Source organism: Callorhinus ursinus, unplaced genomic scaffold (assembly GCF_003265705.2).
Source record: "Callorhinus ursinus isolate GAN/ISIS: 27379988/994484 unplaced genomic scaffold, GSC_fseal_2.0 scaffold19, whole genome shotgun sequence".
Lineage (NCBI taxonomy): Eukaryota > Metazoa > Chordata > Mammalia > Carnivora > Otariidae > Callorhinus > Callorhinus ursinus.
In genome coordinates, this window is record NW_027397081.1 from 529,978 (window position 1) to 548,924 (window position 18,947).

Here is an 18,947-nt window from a genome sequence, read left to right on the forward strand (position 1 = left end):
TGCGATCCAGCTCCGAGGAGGGACTGTTGGGAGAGTGTCCACATTCCCACCGCTCCCCGGACGTCTGTTTGCTTAGGGCTTCTGCGTGAAGAACTTGCTTCAGGCTAAACTTGAGCACAGGAACTTTGCCCAAAAGTTAATTGGTTTTCCAAATACTGCGATGCAGTTGGTCCAGTCGGGCTGTAACTTGAGTGGAAAGAAGAGTGAGCGCCCCCATTCCCCTTCCCCTGCCCCTCCTGTTTGCAAGGCCTGTTGTGTGCTCTCCAGCCGCAGACAGAGGGGTTTGGGAACTCAGAAAAACTCACGGAACCTGCTGGCGAAAGTCCGGCTTAGGGAGGACGAAGCAGAGACCATCGGGCTGCTTGCAGCTTCGGAGGGGGCACGATAGGGCGCTCTTCCTTCTCCCGGGCCTGGGGCTGGGTCTCTGGACTCCTTCCGGGGAAATGTGTGCTGGCATTGCCCCTTACGGACGACGCGTTTGGGCTGCGAGCTCCTGAGTATATTTTGAAAGCATAATACTCATAAGAGAATGAGTTTCTCATTTTGTGGCGTATGTAAGCCAAAAAGAACTGCAACTGAAAAGTTGCAAAAAAGTTCTTGTAAATGCCACGAGAATTATGTCCAGCCGTTTATGGATTCATCCTCTATGCATAATCTCTAATTTTGTTTGTTTTTGGTGAGTTTCTTAACTAAGTGTTGTGCCTCTGTAAGTTTGATTATTTAGTTCTGCTAGTTATTTCCTAAGTCAGGTTTATTCTGATTGGAAACTCAGCGGTGTGGCTGGCTTTAAGGCATAAATGCCTCTGCTGATTGCTTCTAGTCTCCTTCCCCATATCAGTCTAGGAAGTTCTTTAATAATCAAACCCTAATTCTAATGAGGAATTTAAGTAGCTATGCTGGATGTGGGTTATAAATACTATTGTGCACAAACTATTGGATATAAATTCCTTCATTCGTGTTTATACACACACACACGAAAGAAGCTCTCTTACAAATGACAAAACAGGCTCACGGAGACTGGTATTTGTTCACTGTCACAGTAGCCAATTTGGCCTGGAACTCAGATCTTTGGGGTCTGGGTGCAAACTTTTTTCTGCAGTTGAACTGTTCACATTTTTACCATCTACGTAGGAATACATGGTTGGGTTTTCATTTCATTAGGTGTCTTAAGAACGTTTGAATGATTCTGAATCTCTTGCATTCATTAAAAGTTGTGTAAGTTGTGATGGTTTTATTGATGGCATTGGTCCACGGTGAGAAAAAATGATAGTTGTCCTGTGTTTAGGGCTTGGCTTGGAAAGAAACATTAACTACTTAAAACCTAGCTGAAAAAGAAAAGAGAAAATGTATAGTTATTATATTCCTGGGTCGTGTTATACCTGGGACCTTTTAGAACTCAGAACACCACCCATACGGGTTCGGATGGTTAAGCATCTGCCTTCGGCTCAGGTCATGATCCCTGAATCCCCGGGTCCAGGCCCCCCACCCCCAGTGGGGCTCCTTGCTCAGCGGGGAGTCTGCTTCTCATTCTGCCTGTGCCCCTTCCCCCACCCCCGCTCTTGCTCTCTCTCTCAAATAAATAAAATCTTTAAAAAAAATTAAGTTTTAAAATCCAACATACTGTAGAAATGTTCCATTCATTTTGTACTATTTTCTTCTAAAATGTATAGAAGGCACATCTAATGTGTGCTAGGTAGAAATTAACTTAGGTGGACTGCTGATCTATAAAGTTACAAATGTTTGTGAAAATACATGCTAAAATCACACAAACCATTTAAAAATACACACCTATAAATCTGTATTCCTCTGTGTCAAACTTTAATTTTTGCCTTTGGTACTTAGATATTTGGTTGCAATGAAATCCTGTCAAGGAAATTTAAAGGGACCCTCTTTAAAAATAATTCTTAAGAAATTTTTGTTTTACTGTTCCCAATAGGCCAGTACTGATGCAGGCACTGCAGGGGCCCTGACTCCACAACATGTTCGAGCTCATTCCTCGCCAGCTTCCCTGCAGCTGGGAGCCGTATCCCCCGGGAGCCTGACGCCCACCGGAGCGGTCTCTGGCCCAGCAGCTGCACCCACCGCGCAGCACCTCCGACAGTCGTCCTTTGAGATCCCTGATGATGTGCCTCTGCCGGCAGGCTGGGAAATGGCAAAGACGTCTTCCGGTCAGAGGTACTTCTTAAAGTAAGTGAAAACCTGTTTTGGAAAGCACAGTAGCTGGTATTAGGAGATAAAATGTCATCTGTTTTTATGTTTTACTTTATGTCAAGCTTAGTTTTATATATAGAGATACACCCGTAATACACACACACGCGCGCGCGCGCACACACACACACACACAGTTTTTTTTCACTTTAACGTGACCTGATTACCTTCTTCAGCTTGGGTAATATTTTGAAAGCTTGATGGATTCTTGGTTCAGAGCCTTTTAATAATCTTTTCTTTTGTGGCAATTTGGATATTCTCATTTTGACTTTGTTCCAAATCTGTTAATTAGCTTAGGTTAAAAGTGAAAGAATACAATGAAACATTTCAAATTGTGGGACTTAGAGGCTGGCATAGTCTTAGGAAATATCTGTGGCACAACGACATCTCTTCAAATGCACGTTTTAATGGTAGAGAAGAACTACAAAATAAGTAGATCTTCTTTGGGAGTCAGATTTTACAATATTTGAGATTGTCAAATCACAAACTCTTTAGCTGCAGTTTGATGTGACGGACCCCGGCCCCAGCCCAAAAAGTAAAGAGAACTATGAGTTTCCATGTTTCTATAATCGCTCCGTGGCAAACTTCTTTCAAGCTAGCAGGTCCTCAAGACAGAATCCTGTTCTGGGAAAACAAAAACAAAAGGCCATTGCGTTATTTATTTTTATGAGACTTTTTGTCTTTAACAAAATGGCAAAATTTCATTCAGGCTGAAAAGATCAAAATAGAATTTTATCCTTTCTCACTTCGAATTTGTAGATAAGAACTAAGTATTTTTATCTGGCCTTTTGGATTTAAGGGTATACAAAACTTTTCTTAAAGTAATTATAGACTGAAATTGATGTTTTTAAATAAAGTTGCTTACTTCTTGCTGTTTAATCAGGTTGAGATAAAGTGAAAAACAATCCAGGTTTTGATTGAGATCTGTCCTGACAGTCTACTTCTAAGGCAAATGTAACATTTAGTTATTAGATCAGATAATACAATTAATGTTTTGTTGTGTGAGTCTTAGTAAGTATTTTATATTGTCTTTAAGGGTAGGTGGTTTGTAATGAAACATAGGGTTTTCAGAAAGGCTTGTTTAAAAGAGCGGAGAAAAAGTTTGATCTTGAAAAGTTTCTACCATTTTTTTGCCCCCTCTCCTGTAACATTTTTTTTCTTTTTAAAATTTAAATTTTCTGGTGTCCTGGTCTCCATTTCAAAGGGTCAAGTTTCAACCAGAACAATAAAGGGCCTGAGACTGGAAAGTACACACAAGTCTGGCAAACTCATCTGCATGAGCAAGATCATTTGTTCTCAAGCAGACATCCAAAGTAAATGATTGAAAGAGCTGCTAGCTGTGAGGGATGCGTCAGGAACGGAGACAAACCAGGTCCTTGGAAGCAAAAAGAAAGGCTGTACTTTTTTGAACCTCACCCTGCTGGGTCACATGTTGACCTGGGGAGATTTTTTAAACAGCTTAATAGCCTGCTTGCCTCCTTTCTTTGGTTGATGCTGTAGTTAAAAGTATAAGGTTAAAGAGCAGCCTTTATGCTCTTTTTAGTCTTTTGTATCTTGTAATAATTGCTTACAGGTGACATCCGCCTACGTTTTCATTATTTTGAATGATCTTGGTATTTTGACCTGAAATAAATGTTCTCTAGGTCCATTTGAAAAAGTTTCCAGTGGTTTTTCCTTTGAGAAGAAGTGTTTCTCTTAATGATACTGATAAAGATGGGTTAATGAACACCCCAGTTGAATGGGTCTGTAGGGAAGGTAAACCAGGCCAAAATGATAGGGAAAGTTACCCCATGTGAAAAATAGTTGTAGGGAGTGGAGAGAAGCTTACCTGGGAGAGAAAAAAGAGGAGAGAGAAAATATGATTGTTCTTAACAAATGAAAAGGAAAAAATTAAAAAAACAAAAACCAGAAAACGTGGTCCTTTAGGATTTTTGAGGGACTCTCACACAGAAGTAAAATTGGACTTATTATAAGAAACATGAGGATTTTGAGACTCCATGGAATAATTTTCTCATATCAAACATTTCAGAAATACAAGGATTTTTCCTGAGAGATAGGCGAAATCATGGATTAGTGGGTACTTGTCAGGAACGGTAGAGAGGGCCCCTAAGCATTGGTTTGTGGAAGATGGCTACTGTGGGCTTATAAAATTTTGTATTCTTCTAAACGGTATCTGCTTTAGGAACAATATGTAATTTGGAGAAGTTATAAAAAGTTAGTTTACATCCAGTTGTTAGCTACTTTCCTGACGTTATGGGTTGTATGAGTTGCCATACACGACTTATTTTTGCGCACTGCACAGGTAAATGAGCTCATTAGTATCTGTTCTGACTATGAGTCAGAGATGATGGTAAATGAACCTTCTTTTGGAGCCAAGTTGCTATTGTCCAAGTTTATTTTTATCCTGATGTGATGTTTTCAAGTCAGGCTCTGTTTGGGACCAATATTTATATTTTTCTTGTGTCTGAAGAAGATTCTTAGTGCCATCAAGATGTAGAATGCAGATTTATACTAGTTAATTACTTTATACTCTTTCAACAATGAAAAACTGTATTTTGCTATATACATCTTTTTATTTTTCTATTTTTATATACATCTTTTAAGATAATCATGGGAACTAACTTATAAGTTACAAAGTATATAACTTGTTGAAGTTTATACTTAGCATGAAGAAGTTTGACTGTGAATGATCCAGACATGTAAGGTGATGTAATTTGATTGAAAAGTTAGAAATGTTGACTTTGGAAACCAATTGTTGCCTTGTGACCATAGATGATGACGTTTTGGTCAGTTGGCCCATCTTCTAGTTTCAAAGTAGCATAAGTACTGAAGGATTATAGGCAAGTGATCATTGCTATTTCTGAAGCCCTCCGTAGCTCAGTGAGATCTGGAGAAAGGACGTTTCTTAGCCTGGCAAGTGACAAGGAAGGAAGCTGCATTTATCACTAACACATATTGAGCTCTGGTATGATTCTGAAGTATGTGAAAAAAGCTCTCCATCTGTATATTATGTGTAATATCTGTGCTAGTGAGTTTACTGTTTTTAAAACTAATCTTGTCAACATTGTGTATTGAGCTTTAGTTTTAAAAGAATTCTTCTCTGTATTACTCTGAGAATTATTGCCTTCTTCAGCTGTCTTATAGTTTTCCTACAGGAAATGGTTCTTCAAGTAGGTGGTCAACAACTTCCTATTTCTTTATAGGCTGCTGAATGACTTCCTGAATTAGTATTCTATAATATTTCTGGTTACAAGGCGTGTTTTTACTTCTCAGATTTTATTTTATTGAATCTGATACCTTGTAACTGTTAATGGTAATAGTTACAAAGAACTTCTTGTATATAATGTATGATATAGAATTATAATATGGTTTAAGAAATCTGATTCAGTGATCTTAAAAGTCTGTACATTTGCATTGCTGTAATAATGTTCTTGTAATTTTTAAAGATGAATTTGTTTCATTTGTTATTTGTCATTTTCTGAATAACTGGCCATAGTGTTTTTAGTCCTTGAAGATTGAAGGTTTCTTGTGGCCCTGATTTGATTAAAAGTTATATTGAGTATGTTGATCCACATTTTAAAAAGGTATTTTTCCAGAGATTTTCAACATTGAGGCAGTATTTCAACATTAAATGAACTTGCCTTGCAGATGTTATTGATCACTATAATTGGTTTGCTTCTTTTTTTGCTACATGTTATTTCAGAAGTGAATGTTCCACTGGCCTAATTAAAGCTACCTCAGAAATGTATTGATTAAAGATGATTAAACCGTTTCATACTATAATTTGACGTATGCTTCTCCCACACACTTGCCCAGTAGGAGACTAAAAACACAGTATATGTTACCATAATACAGATTGGATGTTTTAAAAAGGAACAGCTTCATAGAGAATAAGGCTATTCTGTTTTCTGGTTTCTTGTTCTGACTAGGGTAACCCAAGTGATTTCCCGTTAAAAATGAAAAGCTTGTAATATTGCCATTAAATGTTGATTAAGCTGCAAAAAGAAAAAAAATTCAAATTGCAATCACAGAGTGCTTACCTGTCTGAGGGGAGTGCCGGTGTGTGCCTGTTTGTCTTGCTGTAGCCCTGCTAGGGAGGGAGGGGGGAGATGAAACTTTGCCCCTACCACCCCCCCCAGAAGAAATGCTTGCCTCTGCTCAGTGGGTGGGTGGCCTGGGCAAGAATGGCCACAGTGCCACGTGATTTAAGCAGAAAAACTGGAGGCACTGTTGAGTACAGGGGCAGAAGAAAAACAGTTTGGAGGTAGCGGATGTGACAGAGTAAACAGAACATAGAGATTAATTTATTTCCTGAGGAGAAAAATGAGCAATTTTTATGTGAACTAAGAAAGGTAGCTGACAAACTAACAGTGAAATACAGCAAACTCTCAATTGGCTACAAGATGGTAGGTTCATTTTCTATAAAAAATAACATTCAAAACTACTTTTCCCCAAAAGCCTCACGTTAACTATTAAGAAAAAAGCTTAGGTGGGGCACCTGGGTCGCTCAGTCGTTGAGCCTCTGCCTTCGGCTCAGGCTCAGGTCATGATCCCAGGTTCCTGGGACAGAGCCCCACATTGGGCTCCCTGCTCTGCGGGAAGCCTGCTTCTCCCTCTCCCACTCCCCCTGCTTGTGTTCCCTCTCTCGCTGTGTCTCTCTCTGTCAAATAAATAAAATCTTTACAAAAAAAGAAAAAAAGCTAGGTACCATTTGAATAGTTGAAACTTAAGAAAACATGTTTTTGAAAACCTGAGATCGGTCCCCATTAGTAATGTAATGAGTTTTACTTGATAGTTAGAAAAGTAATGTAAATTAACACCTAAAATAGTATTGCTACCATGAATCTGAATTGCCTTTTACCTTAAGGATTTGGGGGAGAGGCAGACTCTGAGCCTAACCTTTTAGTTGTCAAAATGTGTACTGAAGTTTAGGCTTAGGGCAAATCAAAGTGAAGTCACTTTAAAAATCATTTGTTAAGATTTAAGATTATTCATACTTAATTTACCCCCTTCAGTAACAGTTTAATTTAGCCATTAATTATGACTTGAAAGTCTAATAATAGTGGAGTAGCATTGGATGAAGGGAGGTCTTCAGGATCCATCAGAACTGCAAGCCATGAAGGGGACGGTGCTGTTTTTATGAAGAAGCACTGTTTCAGGGCTCTGGTTGCTTGAGTACTGCGGCACCAAGTTCCCGGGAAGAAGTACTACACTACGAGGGGAAGCACTTGCACTTGCGAAGGGCTTGACCCCTTCCAAAAGCTAACAAAGAAGTTGGGTCTAAATCACAGTGGTCCTTTTTTTTCTTCTTCCCTTTTAATATTTTAGACAAGAAAAAGTGGTCCGTTTAATCCTCATTTGGCTCTTAGCATGACAAGAATCAAAACCATGAAGTATCAACTGATAAGATGTTTCTCTGAATAATGTGGAAAGTCTATGGAACAACGCAAATAAGGGTCTCTATTAAAATATCGCTGTTTTCTTCCACCAGATATTTCCAGTGCTTTATTTGTGGTTAGGGCTGTTACTTGGCTATCTCTGGTGTGCTTCTCTATCTCTTCATGGGTAGTGTTAGTCACTAGACTTAGCACATTCTTCAGCAGCCAGGTCCTGATTTGGGAGTGGTGAGGGTACGTTTGTTAAAGCTCTTTTTTTCTTCTTGCAATTGCTTACTTAACCTAAAGTGAGGAGAATTTTTGTTTTTCAGGTAAGGTCTTTATTTGACCAAGAAGTACGTTTAGAGAGATGTGCTTTTTTTTTTTTTTTAAGATTTTATTTATTTATTTGACAGAGACACAGCGAGAGAGGGAACACAAGCAGGGGGAGAGGGAGAAGCAGGCTTCCCCCTGATACGGGGCTCGATCCCAGGACCCTGGGATCATGACTTGAGCTGAAGGCAGATGCTTAACGACTGAGCCACCAAGGCGCCCCGAGAGATGTGCTTTTTGACGTAGACAATTTGGTTTGGGGTTTAGAGTAATGATGACTTTACTCAGAGTGCAACTCTACTTTCAAAAAATTGAATGTGGACCAGAAAATTGTTTGAAATTTAACTTCCCACGTATCTTGCAGAGCCTCCAACATGGAGTAGCTTCTGGGGAGGAGCTAAACCCCATCATCTAGGAGGTGGGGGTAAGGTGGGGATTGTCTTTCTCTTTGTCAGCGTGAATGTGGGGTTTTGTTTTACATTTATAAAATTGTGCTCCCTCTTCTTCCTCCTCCATGTGTCAGTCAGGTTTTGTGGATTTTTAGTAAAGTATTTTCTATTATAAAAGTGACGTGTTCATTAGAGGGAATTGGAAGATTCAGGAAAGGAGAAAGTAGGGGCAGAAGCACCTGGATTCTGCCAAGGAGAGGGGTTTGAAGATTCTCATTTTCGTAGCCTCACATATAAATATGTATTTTGGTATTTAATTTTGAGGGGAATAACATATGCATAGATTTAGAAAGTCCCTTAGGGACTTTAAGGTTTATGAAGGAGAAAGGCCCTTCTGCCCACTTTTCTTCATCTCTGGCTTGCATTCTCCAAGGCAAACACTTGGAGCTCCTTTGAGATCTCTCCCCTCCCCCACATACTTAAGAAAACTCTGGTTATAAAATGTGCTGCACTGCTGCTTCTTAAAGTTTCTGCACCTCCTAAAATCCTTCTTTCCTTAATCCTCCCAGTATAATTTCTATAATTTTTTTGTTAGGGACTTTTACAGTCTTAAGGCTCTTTCCGGCTTGCCTGAAGCTGAGCTGTATAATACATATGAGTTTCTGAACAGCTTTGATATTTTCTTGGAATTGTTAATTGCCTTGTTTTTTCATTAGTGTTTCCGTTGGTGTTTTGCCCCCTTGGAAACAACCCTGAGTCCTTCCTTTGTCTTTGTGTTCTGGATTAGAATGGTTGCTTCAGAGGAGTCCTAAGGGGGCTCCCGCGTTCGTTCGCATTCTGGCAAGTCCCCACATCACTCTTCTCTGTTGGGAACTCTGTTGACTGTTTTTCTTGGTTTGCTCGCTCTTAGAGTTGGTTCATCCTTCAGGAATTTACTGAAGAAAGGGGTGAATGGTAGGTAACTGCATTGAGATCCTTTATGTCTAAAAATATTTTTGTTGACATTTGATGGGCAGTTAGGTTGTAGAATTCAAGGCTAAGATTATTTTCCCTTGGAGTTTTGAAGGCAGTGCTCCATTTTATTTTAGCTCCCAGTTTTCTCATTGAACAGTTAAACCCATTTTGCCTCCTGTGGGGATTTTAGTATTTTTTGTCTTTATCTTTGGGGGGAGTCCTTAAATTTCAAGATATGCCTCGGTGTGTACCTTTTTTTATTCATTGTAAAAATTTCACGGCTTGGAAAGTCAGGTTCCTCTTTCAGGTCTGTGGTGCGGATGCCCACCTTGGCCTTGGATCCTGGGAAAGATTTCTTTTATCCATTCTTGGATAACTTCGTCCAGTCTGTTCTGTTTTCTTCTTCTGGAATTCCTGCTCATCAGAATAACTCCTTAATTTTATCTTCTCTATTTTTCTTCCCTTACCCTTCTCTTAGGCCTTCTGGAAGATTCCTTTAACTTAGCTTTTAATTTTTTAATCATTGTTTTGTTTTTTTCCCCAAAAGCTGCTCATCATTCTAAATTTCCAGGGATTCTTTTTCTGAGCTCATTGTTCCTTTGCTATTTTTAATAACATGCCATTCTTATTTCATGGATGTAGTGATAGAATATCTGAGGATTTTATAGTGGGTGTGTTTTTTGTGGGTTTTTTTCCTTTTTTTTTTTTTATAAATTGTTGACATAGTGAGTGTTTCTTTTTTTAAAGATTTTATTTGAGAGAGAGAGAGAGCATGAGCCAGGGAAGGGGCAGAGGGAGAGGGAGAAGCAGGCTTCCCGCGGAGCAGGGAGGTCCACGCAGGGCTCGATCCCAGGACCCTGGGATCACGACCTGAGCCGAAGGCAGACACTGAACCATCTGAACCACCCAGGTGCACCTGGGTGTTTCTTTTGAAGTTTTCTTCTGCTGCTTTCATTTCTTAAGTGGGCTTCACTGTAGAGTGATAAAACTGGGACCATCCAGGCCCTCAAGTTGTGTGGGGCCCTAAATGTCCGTTCTCCTGGAATGGCCAGTTCCTGCAGATAAAAACCTGCTGCCCTCTCCCTAACAAGGAGCACTGACGGTGGTAGGGAAGGCTGACTGCTGGGGCTCAGGGCACAACAGCGTGGGCAGTCAGGGGCTTCGTCCCTGCTCTTGGCCGTACCAGGTGTCTGAATCCAGAGCCTCTGGGTCTGTTTCTCTAGAACATCGGTTTCCATCTCCTGCTTGGGACAGGAGGGGGTGTGCAATAGTTTTTTATAAAAAGTTGTAGGTAAAATAAATCTTTATGAATCCAATTTGTAATTATCAGGTTGACTATGTAAAGTTGCCAGTCTTCTACGCTCCACACAGTGGCTACTGACAATTTCATATGACTCGACCTACGTATTACAGGATCACTGTTTTTTTAAAGATTTATTTATATATTTGAGAGAGGGAGAGAGCGCATGAGCAGGAGGGGCAGAGGGAGAGGGAGTTTCCAGCCAGCTGCACTCTGAGCATGGAGCCCAGCGAGGGGCTCGATCTCTCAACCCTGAGATCATCCTCTGAGCCGAAACCAAGAGTCTAGCACTTAACTGACTGAGCCATCCAGGTGCCCCTGCAGGATCACTTTTTAATGAATACTTCATTAAATGATTTTATTAGACAGATGATTAATTCAATTAATCTGTTCCCTTTAGTGACAGTTGTGCTAGTTTATATCTTCATGTGTTAGATTTTCCTAAAGGGGGAACTGTATACTTTGACAACAAGGTAATAGGCATTTTGTTCAAAGGGCTTGGATTCTGCAGTCGTGTGCAGGGACAGAGCATGGGAGACCTGATTCCTGCTCCTGCATGTGACCATGGAGATGCTCCTGCTGTAGGTCCTTTCGAGGTCTTTGGTATACAGGGCCATAAAGTTAAACAACCTTACAGAGTTACCTCGTGTCTTCCTCCCCCTGTTTGCGTCCGTATAGATGGTGTTTAGAATAAAGAAACATTTGTGCATATCTAAATTGATTAGATGTTATTAGTGTACTTATATAGGTTAACCCCAGAGGTATACGACTTGGTTTTATCTTAGTTTTGGCAGCTGCTTTCCCTGGCAAGTGCTCATTCTTCAGTAGGTTATTGTAGATGTCATAAAATAAAACAACATAGAATATTTTCTACCTGTGAATATAACCGTGGAGAGGTAAGTGGTTAGAATTTCATGAAAATTGGGTTTAGTTTGAAATGGATTCACCCATAGTAGTGACTGAGATGTGTTTAAGCCCCTTTGTCATTAACATCATTGAATTTATCCAGATCCACTTTGTCAGCAGCCTCTGCCTTGATTAGGTAAAAAGCAGTTACGTATGGAAATCCTTTGTGGAAGAAGAGGAGGAAAACCTTTTAAACCACATAAAATCCTAAATGACCAATACAAAACCAGACCAGAGCGCTCTAGCCATCAGAGAACAGTGTGAAATGAAACCAAAAGAGTGGATAATTCTGGATTGGAAAAGGTATTAAACTGTTGTGTGGTGTAGAAGAGTGGAACAGAATCAATGTATCTTAGTTTAAATATGTAGAGTAGGGATGTGTATTAAAAGTGGCCAAATGCTAAGGTTAGGGGAGAGCTAAATAAATGGAGATTTCTGAGACCTGCCTGGAACTAATCCTTACCAGTACTGGGGGTCACAGTTAAAATTTACTGAACCCTCCTGCATAACTTTTTTTTAAAGGCCCTCTGGGGGAGAGTTGGCCAAAATACAGATGTTTCTGTTTTTCCTCTACACATGTTCAGACTGATATAGGTTATGTTTCCGAAATCGTGTAGTTTGGATGGGCTCCAGATGATGTAATAGGATCGTTTTTAACCCCTCCCAGCTGGAGGGTGTGCAGACCTTCCTGTTAGGACTGGTACAGATCTCCTCTTCTGGGTGACAAAATGAACACTGTTAACTAGACGGTGATATGTGGAATTAAGATCACTGTCCTCTATTTGAAGACAAAGCACGTCCTTTGTGCGTGTGCGTTTGAGTTTCCAGTTCGTGTCCAGCACACTGTGGGTAAGAATTGGCACGGCCTTTCAGTAGCCTGACTCCCCCCAGTTGTGTAAACACAGGGTGTTTCTCCTCAAAAAAGACCCACTCGGTTCTGGGTGGTGTGTGTTGGGTCACTCACATTGATGTAGCCAATGGTCTTTCTCCCTGCTCTTCTTTGTTATCTTTGAGCTCAGTAGACATGCTTAGAGGTCTCTTAATGTCGTAAATAGCTGCCTAGTGGATTTAGGGAGCAGACATTGTTTTAAGGGTTCGCTGGGTCCCACTCTGTGGAGTTGGGACCAAATTCATACTATGTCAGGACTGGAGGGGTCCCAAGACCCCGATTTCTTGCACGTCCTCTTGCACGTCTTTTCACTGCTGACCCTCTCCCTGGAGAGCCTGCTGAGGCTAACTCCGCATCGGCTCACTAGAGGTGGGTGTTGCCCTCTTTGTTCTTGCTGTATTTATTGGCGGATGACATCCCTTGGACTGCTCACTTACTTCAGAGTCCACTGCTTGATGGCCAGCCTGATTAATGCCTGTAGTCCCTGCATAATTACTGGGGCTACTCCGCTCCCTCCGAAAAAGATGCTAGAGGATTTACTTTTTGTATTCTGAAGTTAATTTTATAAGTTTGAGATTGTTCTTAAACTCAGATAACTAGGACTACTGAAAAAGTAGTGCATGTTTTCTGGGTGCAAATGAACAGTAGTTTTATGTTAAGTTATTACAGGTTTGTTCCATGGACAATGAATAGTTGACTGCTTTTGAATTAGTTGAAGGAGTAAATGTGCTGTTGGAAAGTGATACCGGTGAGGAGATGATGGGAGTCCAGGGGAGAAGCAAGGGGGTGGTGGCGGGGCCTGAGAGGCTCTCGTCCGGTCGTGCGAGTGCACTTAGCATTCTCTACCCCACGTCTGCGGAGGTGGACCAGGGGGGACTCAAGACAGGTTTTCTGGGAGCCGCTAAAGGGTTTGCCCTTCTCCTCTTGAATGACATTCGCGTCTTTGACAGACTCCCCCCCTTCATCGAAATGAGCCTCTTCACTGGTTAAATCTGTACCCTGACTTCGGGCATTAAAACAAAACAAAAAAAACAACAGTTCCAGTATCATAACACTTGAAAAACCATTAAATGGTCTGATTCACTGCTTGGGAAAAAAATGTTTTAAAAGTGAGGACCACCCATTACATGAACATTGTCAAATACAGTTTTATCCTGTATGCATTTTGAAAGTTTATTTTGATGTTACAGCCTATTTTAAGATTGTTTTGTTGCTATCTTTTGACAGTATTTATCAGAAAATGCTAGTTGAAAGGGTTTCTTTCCATTTTTCTGGTACTGTTTAAATGCAGCTTACCGTCCATTTCTTTACCACGTAAACTTTATCAGGATTATGAGAAGTGAACATGGGCCCTTTTCATACATTATTTCATATGCTGCACAAATAGAATTAATAACAAAGTATGGTGTAAGGAATTACAATTTTTGCTTTTTATTTTTTATTTTATTATGTTTTAAAGATTTTATTTATGTACTCATGAGAGAGGGAGAGGGAGAAGCAGGCCCCCCCGCTGAGCAAGGAGCCCGATGCAGGACTCGATCCCAGGACCCTGAGATCATGACCTGAGCTGATGGCAGACTTTTACCTGACTGAGCCACCCAGGAGCCCCTATTTTATTATTTTTTTAAAGTTTCATTTATTTAAGTAATCTCTACACTCTGTGTGGGGCTCAAACTCACAACCCTGAGATCAAGTCACGTGCTTCATCAGCTAAGTCAGCCAGGTGCCCTTGGATTTTTACTTGTTAAAGTTGTATTGGAAAGCTGCTGATACCTAAAACTTTCAGAGATTTAAAGAATTTTTTTAAATTAAACTTTAGAATTCATTTCAGACAAGCAGAATCAGTTTAGTCCATTTTATGTTACCAAAACCAAATAAACATTTGAGTGCTTATTTATCAGTTTATTAAAATAAATTGTAAAACGAGGATGTCTGGGTGGCTCAGTTGGTTAAGCGTCTGCCTTCGGCTCAGGTCATGATCCCGGGGTCCTGGGATCGAGTCCCTCATCGGGCTCCCTGCTCCGTGGGGAGCCTGCTTCTCCCTCTGCCTCCGGTCCTCCTCCCCCTGCTCACGTGTGCGTTTTCTCTCTGTCTCTCAAATAAAATCTTTTTAAAAAGTAAATAAGTTGTAAAACAAATCTAATGTTCTGCCTATCATCAGTATAAGTTACTGTGGAAACTGAGTTTTATCTTTTTTTTTAAGATTTTATTTATTTTTTGACAGAGAGACACAGCAAGAGAGGGAACACAAGCAGGGGGAGTGGGAGAGGGAGAAGCAGGCTTCCCGCGGAGCAGGGAGCCCGACGCGGGGCTCGATCCCAGGACCCTGGGACCATGACCTGAGCCCAAGGCAGACACTCAACTGACTGAGCCACCTAGGCACCCGTAAATTTTGTCTTTTAAAACACTTGAGGATTTTAAATTTATTAAAGTTTTGTGGGGGCAGGACATTCTGAATTCTTTAACTCCAAGTTTACCGTGGCTCCAGAGTCCATCCGTAGTTCAGGAATGCTGGTGGTGGAGAAATGAGTCCAGTCACCAGCAGCGGCATCTGCAGCCGCTCAGATCACAGTCAGATCACAGCTCCCGCAGTAAAGCACGTGGGGGTCCTTTGCTGCAGGCTGTCTGGGTATGCTGGGCTGCCAGGGCAGAAAGTCTCCAGCTGGGGGGCTGACGCAGGACCCGGGATTTCTCCCACGTGCTTGCAAGGTGTGTTTCACTCTGAGGTCCGTTTCCTTCGGAGATGGCTTCCCTCCTGCTGTGTGCTCCTGAGACCTCTCTTTTGCTCTTTTGCGCTCAGAGGTCCTGTTGGTCTAAGCTCCAGACACGGTCAGCCCAGACTCGGGGGCTTGGGAAGTAGAGTGCTCCTTGATGGGAAGAGCTGCAGAATACCTTGCCCATGTGTTTGTCCACCACACTTAGATGGGAAGTTTTAAAAAACGATGTGCAGGATAGATGAATTACCATCTGGGGTCAAAAAAATTCAGAGGGGGACATAATCACACTGGAAAACAGTTTATTAAGTTAAATCTCATTTTTTTGTGAATAATATAAGTTGATAAGTGTATCCCTTTTTGGACACCATCTGATCAGCCAGGTTATTTTGAAACCACTCAGTGGGTTAGACAGAATATGGGCTTTTTGGTTACACTTGAGGGTTTTGTGTTCAAGATCGTGAATTCCAGTTAGGGTCTAATTCGAATCATCCTCTAAAACTTGTCTCTCGTGTTTTGTTTATTTTAAGTTTTTTTTAAGTTCTTTTTAAAGTTATTTAAGTTAATTTTTAAGTTACTTTTAAGTTATTTAGTTTTGTATTAATATAGTTTCGGATCCACATGGAAAACCGCAGCAGAAACGAGCATGGCCTTCAGGTACCGCCTAGTGTTTGATTTAATTACGGTGCTGCTTTCTCTCCCTACCCAAATTCCACCGAGGTGAGAAAAATCTTCATTGTTCTTGCTGGTAGATTTGACTTTATTCATTGAGGTTTTGTTCCTTACAGACCGGTGAGTTGTCTGAATGATGAAGTCATACGTGTGTATGTGAGTACACCTAAAAGCGAGTGATGTGCAGTGGGAGGTGCGTCCGGGTGCCGATGTTGCTCGGCTGTGGCCCGTCCCACCTGTCTGAACGAGCGCGTGAGGAGTTAGTGAAGACCTTCTTGATTTCAGAACCGAGGCCTCTAGAAACAGTTATTTTCCTCTTCGTGAATTGAGTAGTTACAAAAATGGTTTAGTTCACTGTAATTTATGGTATCTAAAAGTTGAATTTAAACCGTGAATCAGATTTTGGCCCTGTGATTCATACTCCCAAAATGAGTAACATGGTTAGCAGGATATCCCTAGTTGTTCTCGGGACTTGAAAAAAAGGGGAAAAGTCTATGGTGACCCCTCCATTTTTGGTAGTGGAGCTGTATTAGGTCTATGAGGAGGCTTTACAAGAAAAAAGAGCCGCTATTTCTGGAGCATTTCCTCAGGCCTGCAATCTGAAGCCATCAGGGCAAAGCTGCTGAGCCAGGCGGTGAATCTGATCTGCCTGCGGCCCCTGCGGCCCCCGCCCTGCGGCCTGTGTGCAGCGAGAGCCCGGGTCTGCTGCTACAAGCCAGGATGTGGGTTAGAAGGAAACTGTTCAGCATCCAGGAATATAGTGACCCCCCGGCCCCCACTCCCTTGTAGTTGCTTAAACTCAGGTCGTCTTAGCAAATGCAGAACTTGTCTGGCAGTTTTGCTTAACCTCACAAAAACAGATGTTGGGATTTGTCTATCAAAGGAATTCCAATTTAATGTATACATCCTTTAGACCTGGAGTCTGTGTTTGGGAGGAGTTTGATTGGCTTACCTATGAAAACATTCATTTTTCCATAGAGTTTTGGGGTGAGTTTGTGTGTGTGTGTATAGTGTTTTTAAAGATTTTATTCATTTATTAGAGAGAAAGCACAAGGAGAGGTGGGGAGAGGGAGAAGCAGGCTTCCCGCTGAGCAGAGAGCCTGACGTGGGGCTCGCTCCCAGGACCCTGGGATCATGACCTGAGCCAAAGGCAGATGCTTCACGTACTGAGACACCCAGGTGCCCCTTTTGGGTTTTTTTTAATAGTGGTAGAAAATAAAACAGTCTCATCTGTGGTTTTTTTGGTCATCATTGAATGAAATTAGGTTATCGGAATGTTGTTGGAAATTATATTTGCTTAAATGACAGCAATAATGAACTGAAAACGAGTGAGCTTCCTTCTGCTCAGGATAAAATTAATGGCAGTTTTATCTTCAACAGGACACTTCTAATCTGTGAATTTTACAACCTTTCTTTCCTGTCAAACTTTTAGGACTTGGTAGCTTTTCTATAAAAAATTCACACACTGTTCCACAGTATTCTCCACCCTATTAAAAAAATCAATTTTCCCACTGTTCTGCATTCAATTTCAGGAAAATTTTAAATGAGAAAAATGGTTTTTAGTAATACCTGTAACTTTAATTTCAGGAAAGCATCAATTCATAAAATCAGGATTTATGTTACAAGAATTGAAATCTGCTTTTAATTCTAATTCTCTGAAGTGTTGACATTTGCAGCTATGATAACATAGGCTGTTTGAAATGGTTTTCTAGTCACGGACATTTATCTATAGGAGGTAAGTATTTCCTAACTTACTGTGTCTGCAGCTCTCCCCTCCCGCCACCCTCACGTGACGGGACACTCTACTCTCTGAGTAATCCCCTTGAGTTCCACAGTTAGATTGTGTGAAATAGTGAGACTTCACGGTGGCAGTTACAATCCAGAGAAATTTCTTAGTTTTAACCTAAGCTGAGATTTTGGACATTTTTGTCATTAGCAGAGTGGTGGCTTTTGGGAATTGCTTTTTGGATTTCCTCACCCCGCTCCCCTTCCAGGAACTGTTTAGATGAAATACACATCCCCCCCTCGAGTGTCTTTCCAGATTTTTCCTACCCCAAGTCTGCCTTATGGTCCCCTCTTCTGGCCTCCCATGGGCCTTGCTGGGAGTCGGGTTTCACCTACAGACTTACTGTACCCCCCCCACACCCGCCATAGAGCGAGCACGTATTAACTGCTCACCAAAAAATGCTGGGAATTGCTTTTCAGCGTCTTTCCCAGTCATTTCAGAAATACCGAGTCCTTTGCCTCTGTTGTGCTGCCTTCTGAAGGCTTCGGTGCCGTGCTCCGAGCTAGGAACAGGACTGACAGCCCCAGGGTCCCTGTCCTCAGTTAGGAGGCGAGGTGTGTGGGAACAGTTACAGACGGCATGAGCTAAACAGTGGGGAACGCCCTACATCGTCTGTGTTGGTAACCCAGAAAAAGAAGAGATTGCTGTGTTGGAGGTTTGTGGGGCAGTTTGGTCTTTGGTTGTTTAGAAGGATTTTATTCTACACTGAATAGTGAATCCTTTTGTTGACTTTGCTCTATTTGTGGTTTAGTAACTTCACAATCTGCATCTGGTTTAAAAAACTTTCCCTCTTGAATTTCAGTTGCCTGATTGTCTGCCGCCCCCTGCTCCCCAGCAAGGCCCTTTTCAGTTCAGCATTCTGTCTCCAGCACTTAGCGGAGGGTCTGGCCTGTAGCAAATGTCCAGTCATGTCACTGACTGACTGACTCCCCTGCCCCCAGGAGCCTTGCTTTCCTCCTCCGTGGACTTAGCAGATTGCAGTGTGTGATCTCAAACTCTGGAGCTCCGTGAGCAGCTTCACGTGACTGCCAAGGCCTTTATATAAAGTATTTTCCGACATGATGTTGTATTTACAGTGCTTTCTATTTAACATAAAGTATACTAAGTTTACCAGATAATTAACCACTGTTGAGCAAAAACACTTAGTAACTTGGGCAACAGGAGGGGTATTTTTAGAGGAGGGGTTTTTGTTATTGTGACTTACTTGGGAAGAAAAGGGAAGTAAAAAAGCTCAGACGCTGACATGAAGGGGTTTAGGTAGGAATGAAGATGGAATTGATATTTAGGGATGGAGTTAGGGAAGACAGGGCTGACCTTTCCAGATGAAGAATCGGTGATTAGTTTTGGTAAGAATGCACACTGATTTTAATAAATACTGCTTCTGTTTGAGAAAATGCCGACATGTCACTAGTTGCTTATTA

General features: G+C 41.4%; 1 protein-coding gene across 10 annotated transcripts in view; it reads left to right on the top strand.

Annotated features, from left to right (window-relative positions):
* The first annotated feature begins 336 nt into the window (after window positions 1–336).
* The window catches only part of YAP1 (Yes1 associated transcriptional regulator), a 111,540-nt gene continuing 92,929 nt past the window's right edge, over window positions 337–18,947 (top strand). For 5 of the 10 annotated variants that reach the window (XM_073903646.1, XM_073903648.1, XM_073903645.1 and 2 more), the window contains exon 1: window positions 1,934–2,187. In XM_073903646.1, the coding sequence (XP_073759747.1) occupies window positions 2,150–2,187 (38 nt within the window). In that variant the 5' untranslated portion in view covers window positions 1,934–2,149. Of the gene's footprint in view, window positions 677–1,933; window positions 2,188–3,412; window positions 5,187–15,856; window positions 15,897–16,780; window positions 16,920–18,947 lie in introns of those variants that run through there. The other 5 variants (XM_073903651.1, XM_073903647.1, XM_073903650.1 and 2 more) reach the window with 4 other exon arrangements.